The sequence below is a fragment of the Ruditapes philippinarum genome, unplaced genomic scaffold (genome assembly GCF_026571515.1).
Source record: "Ruditapes philippinarum isolate M1 unplaced genomic scaffold, ASM2657151v2 ctg2502_1_1_1_1, whole genome shotgun sequence".
In the NCBI taxonomy this organism is placed as follows: Eukaryota; Metazoa; Mollusca; class Bivalvia; order Venerida; family Veneridae; genus Ruditapes; species Ruditapes philippinarum.
In genome coordinates, this window is record NW_026857566.1 from 122,484 (window position 1) to 136,893 (window position 14,410).

At 32.4% G+C, this 14,410-nt stretch overlaps 1 protein-coding gene across 1 annotated transcript in view; it reads right to left on the reverse strand.

Annotated features, from left to right (window-relative positions):
• LOC132750168 (triple functional domain protein-like) overlaps positions 1 to 14,410 on the reverse strand; it is a 73,068-nt gene that overhangs the window by 41,590 nt on the left and 17,068 nt on the right. Inside the window, exons 10-12 of the mRNA XM_060740112.1 lie at positions 13,019 to 13,073; positions 9,536 to 10,055; positions 289 to 512 (exon numbers count right to left, since the gene is read on the reverse strand). Of these exons, the coding sequence (XP_060596095.1) occupies positions 289 to 512; positions 9,536 to 10,055; positions 13,019 to 13,073 (799 nt within the window). The remainder of the gene's footprint in view (positions 1 to 288; positions 513 to 9,535; positions 10,056 to 13,018; positions 13,074 to 14,410) is intronic.

Genomic DNA, 14,410 nt, shown 5'->3' on the forward strand with positions numbered 1-14,410 from the left:
CATTCCTGTGAAGTTTGGATGAAACTGGCTCAGCGATTTATGAGTAGATGTCGTTTAAAGAAAATGTTAACGGATGGACGCCGGACAGATGGATGCTGGACAAAAAGCGATAACAAAAGCCATGTCACCACCATATCACTTTGTGACAGGTGAGTTAAAAATAAATCGCACCTTCAGTATCAATTTTATGTTTAGACAAAATTTTCTGTGACCAAATCAAATACAACTAAATGGAAATGCACTCTAAAATACTTTAAAGCAGTAAATATTAAATTTATCTGTACTCACTTAAAAGTTGGATCACCATCTTTAGCTCCAACAACATACATAGGAACAACACCTTCTGCAGCAGGAGATATGAGGTTAGCTGGTCGGTGTATTAGAAACATGTTGTACTGGTTTGTGCCTATCACATGTACTGTTTCACCTTTCTGCACAGAGATTTCATCCTCACGAACAGCATTATAGGTAAACAAAACACGTCCAACAGCTATTGTACCAGACTCTATCAGCTGTAGACAAAAAATATGATAAAATAGACAAAATTGCAATTCTACAAGATCCCCTAAAAATATTGCAAACTTAATTGAGCCTGTTCATGGATGGTAGTGCTTAGAAGGCATGCCTCCTCTATTTCTGTCTCAAGCATTTAAACATGAAATAGTGAAATTTTTATTTTAGAAACATCCACAGATGTGTTCATACTGCACTTATCATGTTACTTATGTGATATATTCCAATATGATCCCCATCAAAAGAATTATAGTGTATCTAAACGTTAAAACAATGGGCAAAATCTAACATAAAACAGTATGAAATTATGTAAATAGTAGTTCAATATCCTCATTTATATGTTACTATCCTGACATCACTCATCTTAAAATCAATATATCATCTGCAACATTTTATAAAATTATATATTCAGTTTTAAATCACACAGGAACTTTAACAGTAATATGGTAACTGCTTGAAGACTGCAGTTGTTTATATCTACCATCAATCTTCAGCTTCCTCATTACCTACCCATGTGTGCAAGATTTTTATATTTGACTCAGAATACAATTAACATTTTTGTTCTTTAATTATGTACATGGGCGATAAATGTTACTAAGGGATTACCGCATTATATATTGACGGTAACTAGCATCAAATCATTACCCCATTATATATTGACGGTAACTAGCATCAAATCAATCTTTAAAAGAACACATATGTTTGTTTTACAGACATGCAGTAAGTTTGTTAAAAACTTTCAAGATGCTTCAAAATGCCCTAAGAAAGTTATCATGCAAAAAGTTTCTTACTTTCTTCATCCATACTAAATGAAAATGTATTTTGTTTTCATATATTACTTCTATAGAGATATAACGTAAAAGCTATGAAATGTCTTTTACATTTTATCAGTGTCACGTCTCTAAGAAAATATTCATGTACAGATTAGTTTCATGTAAGACATGCAGTAAAAATACTTTAAGACATGCTTCTTTCATTCTTCAGACCAATTTTTGGCATTATTTCAAAGTAGTTAAGTAGTCAAACCTAAATTTCTTTTGTAATTTCTTATATAGAGAGGGAAGTCTTAGGATTTTAAACCTTGATCAATGAGTGGTACTGACTTATTGAATATTTCCCCCAAGTATAAAGTATTAACATTTCCCCCCAAGTATAAAGTATTAACATTCCCCCAAGTATAAAGTATTAACATTTCCCCAAGTATAAAGTATTAACAAAGTTTTATGACTGATGAACTTAAAAATGAGAATTTACAAGGAAATCTGTAATCACCAAAAAATATATGATAGCAAATTTATCACCTTTCAGCAATATTATACATATTAAACCTCCATCAAGTAAAGCAATGTATGTTATTAAACAGAATTTAACATACAATCTAAGCTAGTTACTAGGAATAAAGCCAGTATATGTGTAGTTACATAAATACATGTATAGTCCAAATACATTTTGTTTTTTATTAAATTCCTATAAAAGTTATGATGATCAATCAAAAGGGCACTCACCTGATCAATTTATACATGTTGTACAGTGATGTCCATCATAAGTATATTGTGTCCTGTTGTATCATGTTACATCATAGCTTGTTGAATCATAGGCAAAATATTCCAAATGGCATAATCCGAAAAGTTGATCATTCTTACCTCATATGGGAAGAAACTTGGTTCAAAGGTTCTTATGCTGAGATACAGTGTCAGTTGTTTTAAGGTAATAAAGCTTTTCATTATTACTGGTATTAGTGTCGGAACACTAGCATTTAAATTGTACTATTGTTATAACATCTGTGTCAAAACGTAACTTTTTTCTTGTGTTATACTACCAAATGAAATTATGTTTAAGTTGTAATAATCTAGCAGCTAATCATAGTTAGCACAAGCCTTTAGCATTTGAGTGAAAACCTTCCAACACTATTTTTTAGTCAAATTGCACAACACAAATAATTATTCTGAAAAAAAAAATGTGGCAAGGAAATGATCACAAGTTATTGGCTCATGGTACATAATCATCATAAAAAATATTTCCTGTCCCGTCTTGTCCCTTTAAAATATTTAGGGCACATTCAGTTAAAATGTTAGTAAATAAATAATTGGGGTTTGTATATAATGTATGTCTGAATTATACTAACAAAGTAATATTTTATCACAAATAATCATACATATAAAATAATTTCTTATTAGCCAATTATCATACACTTAATATAACTTCATCAAGCCATATAAGACACCTAAGGAACAACTTTTAATTTGCCAAATAATTCACACCTAAAGTAACTTCTTGTAAGCCAAATAACTAACACCTAAAGTAGCTTCTTACTAGCCAAGTAACTCACATTTTAAGTTGCTTCTTATTAGCCAAATAACTCACACCTAAAGTAACTTCTTATTAGCCAAATAATTCACACCTAAAGTTACTTTTTATTAGCCAAATAATTCACAACTAAAGTTACTTCCTATTAGCAAAATAACTCACACCTAAAGTAATTTCTAATTAACCAAGTAACTCACACCTTAAGTTACTTCTTTTTAGTAAAATAACTCATGCCTAAAGTAACTTCTTATTAGCCAAATAATTCACACCTAATGTAACTTCTTACTAGCCAAATAACTCACACCTTAAGTTACTTCCTAAAATCAAAGCACAGAAGGCGCTGAATTTGTTTGGGTCTCAGAATTTCAGAAAGGTGAAGGTTGTGAGATTATAAACCAATTTGTTTGTAGTGTCACCAATGCTGTTTCCAGTGTTATAACTATAGTAAATTGGCTATAAGACTAATTGCAACACTGCACTGATATTCAATTCATGTTTCTTTGGCTTGAAAAAAAACCCAAAAAAACTGAACTGGGATTTGAACTCCAGACCTCTCGCTTCCAAAGTGAGCGTGTAAACCCCTCGACCAAGGGAGTTTTACCTTTAGAAAATTTTTATTAGCCAAAAATTCACACCTAAAATAACTTCTGATCAGCAAAATAGCACACCTAAAGTTACTTTTCATCTCCCAGTAGATTCTAACCATCCAATAACATCTTTAAGCAACTTTTCATCACCCAAATAATACACATGTAAAGACACATTTTATCACCTAAATAACTAGCAATACCATTTGCTAAGGCCAAAAATAATCTCTGTACCACAACTTCCAGTCTTTCTTTCATAAATTAATAGACAACACTTCCTTTCCAATGTTTGACATATAATGACTGGAGATGATAAAGGAAATTGAGAAATAAGTAAGATTAGAATTCAACAAATTTTATTTTGTTCATTTAAGTTGCTATGACAACAATGATATTACAATAACAAAGATTTATAAAGAAGTAGGATTTAACAAAATAACTTATATAAGATTGATCATACAATGTGTTGATATATGTCTACTAGCTACAAGTTAACACAGAAACTTTAAAAACACTTCGGATAGAAAATGTAACCTTTCTTGTAAGCCCGAATGCTTTTTCAAGTTATTTTCTATTACATGACAGCTAAATCTTAACTTGGTGAATACATTATAAATAAATAGAGGATATTGAATAAGTGTGGGTTCAATATTAAATTTATTGAACAAATTGAATAAAATCATATTATGCAAGCCTCTGGAGAACATAATATTGTTTTATACAACCAGTTCAATAAATCAAGTATTGAATCTTCACGAATAAAATATTCTATTTATCACATACCCAAAATTATAACTGTCTACAGTGAGAAAAAATCACTTTTTCATGGACGCGCTTATAGTGGGACTCTAACATTCAGTGCATCTTTACACTATGTTTGTATGATGCAATGATGTCACAGCCGTGCAATACAGTTTTTATGGAGTCGCAAAATGGCACGGGTGTGTGATAAAATATTATTAAACACATCATTTGAAATTTACATTGTAATAATTTAAGTCACAGAGTTTAATTGTTATTTATATTTGTTCTTTTGTTAACATATTGACCACAAAAGATATATAAGGTGTTTATCCCACAGCTTATATACATGTCACTTTACCACTCAACTTACAAGAAATAATACATTACTTTCCAGTTTAAAGTATAAATGTTACCAATATATAATGATACAGATGTTAACTATCACACAGTTTAATACAGCTTCATTTCACATATTATACTGAATTATATCATGCTTGTATTACAAACCTATAGAAAAAAATCTGTGTTTGTTTTATTACATTTCATATATATAGTCTCACTGCAGGTTAATTTGCTTGAGAACAATAATAATTATGCTGTTGGGAAATGAATCATCATAAATGTAGTGAGAACCAATGAATTTATTCTTTATTAAAAGTATGCTGGTAGTTGGTAACAATCTCATATAAGTGTGTTGTTTATCATGATAGGTATTAACTGTTGATATATTACATATATTTCAATATGTTTTTACGGTATACAGATATGAAACAAGTATAAAAAAAAATTGTATTTGAAAAGGAATGGAAAAGGACATTTTTTAATCATATTGAACAGTTTTTCTCATCTTAAAGTTGTGTTTTAAATATGTATATCAAGCAATGGAATGGCAATTAACTTTGGAAAGGTGTTAAAAGTAACTTTTTATTAATACGTTTTATTTAAAAGATATTTAGGGTTTTATTTTAATGTTCAACAAAAGTGTTACTTATTACAACAATATGAATTACATATTAAAGTTTCATTAAATCAAGAAATAAGTTATTTTGGTTTCTTTCCCTAATGTAAAACAGACATTAATAATGAAGGTTACTGGTACTATTTATGTAAGGTCAGACATCATCAAAGTAACGATTGAAGCAGATAAACTAATACACTTATTTACCTTAATTAACATTGACACATCTACATACTAAATGCCATATCAAGTTTTTCATATAACTGTTGAATAATGATTAAAATGATCCACAGTTTACACACTCATATATGTCAATAATGCATTAAAATGATACAAACACACATGTTAATGTTATACAAGTTTATACATAAAATGATACAGCTGACATGATTAAGATTCCTACATAAAATCTCCATATACAACACAATCATACATTCATTCCCATGCTTTATAAATGAACACATTTTTTTGTGGGAAGGGGGGCACTCTCAACTAAGAAACTTTATTAAATTTAAGATAACATTTTACAAAGACAGAGTTGTGTGTTCAATTAAATGTAATGTAATAATAACAACAGCTGCCAAATTATTTCAGTAGTGCTTAAAAGCTGAATAACAAGAGCTGTCCGTAAGACAGCGCGCTCGACTTTTTTATTGCTTGCCAATAAAAAAAGTTTTTGCAGTAAAAGGCAATACAAGAATCTCTGTATTTTTAAAGTGAACAATGGCCATGAGCATTAAGATATTTAGTGAAGAATTATTTTACTGAATTGTGTGATACCCTTGAACACTGCAGGTTCAGTGGATAGGAATGAATTTTTTTAGATTTTTTAAGTTTTTTAGTGCTTGCCTATAATACAAAACATTGACAGTTAAGGGCCATAATTCAAATAAAATCTTTGACAGAATTACCTTCTCCTGGACATGTTTGGGAATCATGATTGTAAACAAGTATTCCAACTTTCAAATTAATATCTCAAACAGTTCAGTCAAAAAGTGGACTGGTACTAAAAACTTAACCAAGATTCTAAGTCGATAAAAGGCCTTAATTTTTAAAACAAATCCTTGACAGAGTTACCTTCTCTTGCGTACAGATGGGGGTAATGATGTGAAATAGCATTAAAAGTTTCAAAGCAATATCTCAAAGGGTTAAGGCAATAAGTGGATTTTACCCATATTCAATGTATTTTCTAAGTCAAAAAGGGGCATAATTCTGTCAAAAACCTTGACAGAGTTATGTCCTCTTGTCTGTTGATGAAGGTCGTGATGGTAAACAAGTATGGTCAGTTTCAAAGCAATACCTCCAATGGTTTTGAAATAAAGTGAGGTGGTACAAAAAACTTAACCAAGCTCAATACACTTTCTAAGTCAAAAAAGGGCCATAATTCTGTCAAAAACCTTGACAGAGTTATGTACTCTTGTCTGTAGATGGAGGTTATGATGGTGAACAAGTATGGTAAGTTTCAAAGCCATACTTGTAATACTTCTGAAATAAAGTGGGGTGGTACGAAAAACTTAACCAAGGTGTGACGCCGACGCCGACGCCGGGGCGAGTAGGATAGCTCCCCTTTTCATAGAAAAGTCGAGCTAAAAATGATTTTGGCATGAAAAATATTAAAGGAAACAAACAATACATTTTTGAATTGATAATGTGTATATTATTCGAAACACTTCATAAACTTAACCGTTTTTATCATAAAGCTTTTTAATGTATATTACCTGATAGATAATGGTTGATATAAAAAGCTATATACTAAAGCTACCTTGATTAGTTCAAAAACCTCTACCATAAAGTAAATACCAAAAACAATCAACCTAACATCACATCTGTCATAATCACAATTTCAAATCTACTATACAAATTTGTGTAAACCAGGTATCCTTTTCAAGCAATTCTTACAAAATTACACTGAGAAATCATGTACAAAATATTAAATTACTTGTATTAATGCTAATCTTTTTAAATGTCAGAAATAGTATTAATATAAATCATTAACAAAAAGAGGTAATGGTTGAAACTACTCTTAAGTAACCAGTTCTGATACAAAACTGCCTACCTTGCCAGAAAAGCAAAGTTTAGATTTCAAATAGCCATTGCCAGATAAACAAAGTTTAGATACCAAACTGCCTACCTTGCCAAATAGACAAAGTTAAGAAACCAAACTGCCTACCTAGTCAGAAAGGCAACGTTTAGATTCCAAACTGCCTACCTTGCCAGATAGACAAAGTTAAGATACCCAGATAGACAAAGTTTAGATACCAAACTGCCTACCTAGACAGATAGACAAAGTTTAGATACCAAACTGCCTACATACCTAGATAGACAAAGTTTAGATACCTAACTGCCTACCTTGCCAGATAGACAAAGTTAAGATACCAAAATAGACAAAGTTTAGATACCAAACTGCCTACATACCCAAATAGACAAAGTTTAGATACAAAACTGACTACCTAGCCAGATAGACAAAGTTAAGACACCAAACTGCCTACCTTGCCAGATAGACAAAGTTTAGATACCAAACTGCCTACCTAGCCAGATAGACAAAGTTAAGATACCAAACTGCCTACCTAGCCAGATAGACAAAGTTAAGATACCAAACTGCCTACATACCCAGATAGACAAAGTTTAGATACCAAACTGCCTACATACCCAAATAGACAAAGTTTAGATACAAAACTGCCTACCTAGCCAGATAGACAAAGTTAAGATACCAAACTGCCTACCTTGCCAGATAGACAAAGTTTAGATACAAAACTGCCTACCTAGCCAGATAGACAAAGTTAAGATACCAAACTGCCTACCTAGTCAGAAAGGCAAAGTTTAGATTCCGAACTCCCTACCTAGCCAGAAAGGCAACATTTAGGTTCCAAACTGCCTTCCTACCCAGATAGACAAAGTTTAGATATCAAACTGCCTACCTACCCAGATAGACAAAGTTAAAACACCAAACTGCCTACCTTGCCAGGTAGACAAAGTTAAGATATCAAACTGCCTACTCTGCCAGATAGACAAAGTAAAGATACCAAAATGCCTACCTAGTCAGAAAGGCAAAGTTTAGATTCGAAACTGCCTACCTGGCCAGAAAGGCAAAGTTTAGATTCGAAACTGCCTACCTACCCAGATAGACAAAGTTAAGACACCAAACTGCCTTCCTTGCCAGGTAGACAAAGTTAAGATATCAAACTGCCTACTTTGCCAGATATACAAAGTAAAGATACCAAACTACCTACCTAGTCAGAAAGGCAAAGTTTAGATTCCAAACTGCCTACCTGACCAGAAAGGCAATGTTTAGATTCCAAACTGCCTATTATCCAGATAGACTAAGTTAAGATACCAAACTGCCTACCTAGCCAGAAGGGCAACATTTAGATTCCAAACTGCCTAACTAGCCAGAAAGGCAAATTTTAGATTCCAAAAAAGGCATCATTTAGATTCCAAACTGGCTACCTAGCCAGAGAGGCAAAGTTTAGATTCCAAGCTGCATTCCTAGCCAGATAGGCAAAGTTTAGATACCAAACTGCAGACCTAACCAGAAAACCAGAAAGACAGAGTTAGATACCAAACTACCTACTTTGTTGTATATGTCAAACTTGTCTACCTTGCAAGAAAGGCAAATTTGTATGCCAAACTGCCTAACTTCTAAGTTTGATTACCAATACTATTGCAATCAGTATTTATCGTACTTATGTGGAAAACAGTTCTATCTTCATTTTAGTGTTTATACTATGTGTCTAAGATGAGCAACATGATTTTTGAAACATAACTGTATACCTCTGTATTTAGTAATAATATATATTTCACAGAACAAATAATAAAACCATTCATTTGTTTTTGGCTGCAATTCAACTTTAGAAAATATCATAATCTTTATACCAAAAGCATTTATTCCTTAAATTTACCATTTTTAACAAAAAAACTCTGAAAGAATGCTGTCAGACAATTAGGGGTGAGTGAATGGAAATTATTTATTTTAAAATGATATAATAAATGCATGTGGTAAAATTTTGTTAAAGAATCAGCAACGCCCCTGAAATAATATACATGCAAAATCAGGCTTTTTGTATCATTTGTAAAACAATAAACCTTTAGCCACATAAAATTATTGTAGCGGATTCACTCAGTATGTACAGTACTAATAACTTCTGGAGGTGACCAATATTTATATACATATATAACAAGTATTTACAAAAAAAACACAAATTATAATAAATTAAACCATAATAAGTTATATAAAATGAATCACATTTTTGTATTGTTACTACATTCCTCCTTTACAAATGCTCATTAAAAAATAACTAAAATGTTCTGCTATGAAGAAATAAGCATTCCAAGATTATATAATGTAAAATACATTCTCTATCATTCTGTTAGAGTCAACATGTCAACATCCAAATCTGTTTACGTGGGTATGCTTGCGTTAACTTACCGCATTTTGCTCATTGTCCAATCTTTCTGTTCCGTTTGAATTTGTGGGCGGAGTTACATTTTCTTGATTGACATTCTCCGCCTCCGAATCTACCGAATTTGCATAACTTGAATCCAGTTTAGCCCCACTATTATCATTTTTTGATTTTTTTAGAGTATTTCTAAATCCATCCATAACTGTTTGTTTTTTGGGTTTAACAGAATCACTGCCTTCTAAACTAGTACTAAATGTCTTTTTACCATCTTTCTCATAAGTTTTTGAACACTCTGTCGGTGAGCTGGGACAAGATGTTTCCCGTGCACATGCTCCTTCTCCTTCATTACAGTCAGTTTTTTGATTGGGTACTTCATTTAATGGGGTTGGGACTGATTTACAACGGAAATGTTTATGTGTTTCATCTGGAGTACGACCCTTCACAATACCCTGTTGATTAGAGTTACTGCCCCTGGAAGAATGAGGTTGGGAATTAGTTTTGCGGAGTTGTCCATCTTTGTTTTTATAACCAATATCTGATGTTGACCTGAAAGTTTTATACATCATATAATTACTACACAAATTATGTATCTATAGATTAGGTCCCTAAATGTATATATTCCTTAAATATACAGATTGTTGTATATCTTTTCTAAAAAAATAGTCAACTCACTTAGGAGACAATATGAACCCAGCTATTTTATGTGAAAAGGGGGTAAATGCAAATTAAAAAACAAATTAATTAAACATCTGTTATCTCAAATACTATTCCTGTATACAGATGACAAAAGAAGGGTAAAGTGAGAAGAATTCAGTGCAGTGCTAACAGATCCATTCCATACATTAAATACTGTACAAAGCCCTATATATTCTTTTTTTCAGAAAGTTCAGGCATTTTACAAATAATAGCAGATAAAAGTTAGTTTTATTTAGAAAGAAATAGAAATGTGTCCACAGGACATTGATGTCCCCACTTCATTTCCCGTTCACAGTGTCATATTTTCATACTTAATACATACTTAATCAAAAAGGTCAAAAGTTATGTCATTGAGTAGTATATAATACATTGTAGTTTTATAACTGTCACAAACCTACAACTGAGAAATCTCTAGTTATTGATAAGATAAGAATTTCAGTGCCACTGTGACTTTCACCTAATGAGTTTAAAATGAATAGAGGTCATCTACTGGCCATAGACAGGTCTCAACCAAGTTGCATTTCCTTAGAACAGGTAAAAAATCTTTCTGCCAAGAACTTAGAAGTTTGCATTTCCTTCCATTTACTGACTAGACAAGGATAACTTATAAACATGTATGTACGTACAGACGGAACACACATTACAGTATGCTTCCCACTTTCTTAGTAGGTGCATAAGAAGAAACTTTTTTTGTGCTTTATTGTGATAATTTCTTACAAAAAAAGTATCATGATAATTCATATAATTTCAATAACATGCTCAAAATATTGCCTTGATTATATGCTCACAAGAATTTTTAAATCCTAATCAAATTTGTGACAATTTCAACAGTACCTTACATTTCTTAAACATAAGTATGAGCTTCACATATGTCACACTGTTTTGTTTATTTGTTTTGCCAATGCTTTCTTACAACTTACAACAATTCTTCAAACTTGATTGGCACAAAATTAATATGGTATTTTCTTCATGAAACTCTCTACATTTTCCCCACTTACCAAGGTATGATTAAAGTGGTCATTTTTTCATTTTCTTTAGAATTAACATGAGGTCAAGGTTATTCTCCTTTAATACATCAAATAGTTTATCTTTTCCAAATGATTTATTTACAGTAAGATGAATATATGCAATATCAGTATTGAAGATTAGAGAAGATTTCAGCATTCCTATATAAACAGAGACAGAAAATAATGTAGATATCTGCTGCATCAACAAAAAACTAGCAACCAATGTAGATCTTCTTCAACATTATTATTCTCAAATGATTCTCTGATAAAACACTTCAAAAGTTTTATAATAAAAATCACAAACCAAATCATTTTTTCTTGGTTGTATTTGATCAATGCTGCAATATAGATACATACACCATGTTACAAGAGAAAGTTGAGCATTTTGCCAATTATGTCATGTTCATGTATGCTAAACTTTTAAGGAAATTGTCAATTTGTTAACATCTGACTTAATGAATAGAACAACAACATGAAGATCTACAAAGGTTGAAACTTTAATTGAGCAGAAAAATGTCCAGATATAAGCTGTGACGGTATGAATTTTCTAAACTTACAACCTATCTACTTGGAAATGGCCACCTGGTAAAAAAGTATAGAATACCTAATATAAGTAATCAATTAAAAGATTTTTAAGAAAAGGTAATGTGAGCCAATATAACTCCAGCTTTAAGACCAAGTTTATATAATATGTCATGTTTATCTGGACAACATTACATTTGTCTTGGTTACCTGGATGTTAAAACTTTACACAAAGACTACATGCTTATAAAGGTTGCCTCAAAAGTAAAAACAAGAGGACCATGATGGCCCTGAAATCGCTCACCTGTATATAGGCCCCTGGGCCAAGGCCAATTTTGACCCCAGGGCTTTTATATGAACAAACTTGGTAGACACCCATTAGAAGATGTTTTATGATATTAAATATCTAAGCTCTAGCTCTTTGGGGTTTTTATAAGAAGATTTTTTAAGTTTTAACTATACATATATAGGGAAAAATAATGACCCCCCCCGCTGGGAGGGGCCAAGTTTGACCCCAGGGCTTCTATTTTACTTGGTAGACACTCACTAGAAGATATTGCATGCTTAGTATCTAAACTCTAGCTCTTTGCATTTTTATAAGAAGATTTTTTATATTTTTACTACACACATGTAAGGAAAATCAATGACCCCTGGGGCGAGGCCAATTTTAACCCAAGGGCCCTTATTTGAACAAAACTTGGTAGACACCAATTAGAAGATGTTTCATGCTAAATATCTTAACTCTAGCTCTTTGGGGTTTTTAAAAGAAGATTTTTTAAGTTTTTACTTATACAAACAAGGAAAATCAATGACCCCCAAGGGCGGGCCAATTTTGACCCCAGGGCATTTATTTGAACAAACTTGGTAGACAATGAATAGATGATGTTTCATGCCAAATATTTAAGCTCTAGCTCTTTCTGTTTTCTAAAAGAAGATACTTTAAATTATTTCTTTCTGTTGCTATGGCAACCAGAGTTCTGCTTGGAATTAAATTCTTTGAATAATTTTTAAAGTTGACTACCAAAGGAACATTCCTGTGAAGTTTGGATGAAATTTGCTGAGCGGTTTATGAAGAGATGTCCGGACGCCAGACGTAAAAGCGATCACAAAAGCTCACCATGTCACTTTGTGACAGGTGAGCTAAAAAAAGTGTTGAAATATTCAAATCATATGAATTATTTGACAAATACCTTATCATTTCTCTATTTAAAAAATACTCCTTAAATTTTTTAAAAGATACAATATTTGAAATATGAGTTCTTATATATGTTAATATATACTTACAATTCTTTAGTTTGCTCTTTTTCTTTGTTATAGAATGCTATTGGTGACTGTAGAGCTAAAATACAACAACAAAAATTCATTCTTACATTATTTTTCATCTCTCAATAAATAAACATAAAGTACTAGCTGTATTAAAATAATTTTTGACCTCCATTTGTATTCAATGAAATACAGCTAAATAAAGATTTTAACCATTTGTTAAAATGGCAGCAGTTATGCAATTATCATTTTTGATTTTTAGTTTAAACCTCTCTTAGAATAATGTTGCCATAAAAACTAGAACTGCCACTATCATGGCGTGAATACCCCCGCATACCACTTTGTCAGAATCAACAGAGGCCATTTAAAGCTCAAGGACAACCTCCCTGCCAAATCTGAGGTTACTAAGCCAGTGCATTGCTAAGTTATGTATTCTACATGCTTCAAATGTGAAAATGTCAAAAACAATACACTGCAGACAGGCATTCTTAAGCAATTGAGGGGAAAAGCTTTTTTTTGTCAAGGTCCCTGTGACCTTGACCTTTGACCCAGTGACCTCAAAATCAATAGGGGTCACTTTATGGTCATGATCAACATCTATGCCAAATACGAAGACTGTGGGTCAAAGGTTTCTTAAGTTAATGGGTGGACAATTTTTTTTAGTCAAGGCTCCTGTGACCTTGACCTTTGACCCAGTGGCCTAAAAATCAATAGGGGTCACCTTTTAATCATGACTAACCTCCATGCCAAATATGAAGACTGTGGGTCAAAGGAATCTTAAGTTGGGCAGACAAACGTTTTGAAGTCAAAGTCCCTGTGACCTTGACCTTTGATCCATTGACCTCAAAATCGTTAGGGGCATCTACTAATCATGACTAACCTCCATGCCAAATATGAAGACTGTGGGTCAAAGGAATATTAAGTTATTGGGCGGACAAGCTTTTTGAAGTCAAAGTCCCTGTGACCTTGACCTTTGACCTGGTGACCTCAAAATCAATAGGGGTCATCTACTAATCATGACTAACCTCCATGCCAAATATGAAAACTGTGGGTCAAAGGAATCTTAAGTTATTGGGCGGACAAGCTTTTTGAAGTCAAGGCCCCTGTGACCTTGACCTTTGACCTCAAAGTCGATAGGGGTCATCTACTAATCATGACAAACCTCCATGCCAAATATGAAGACTGTGGGTCAAACAAATCTAAAGTTATTGGGCAGACTAGCTTTTTCTAGTTAAGACCCCTGTAACCATGACCTTTGACCCAATGACCTCAAAATCAATAGGGATCATTTTCTAATTATGACTAACCTCCATGCCAATATGAAAACTGTGGGTTAGAGAAATCTTAAGTTTTATGTCGGACAAGCTTTTATTGTCAAGCTCCCTATGACCTTGACCTTTGAACCAGTGACCT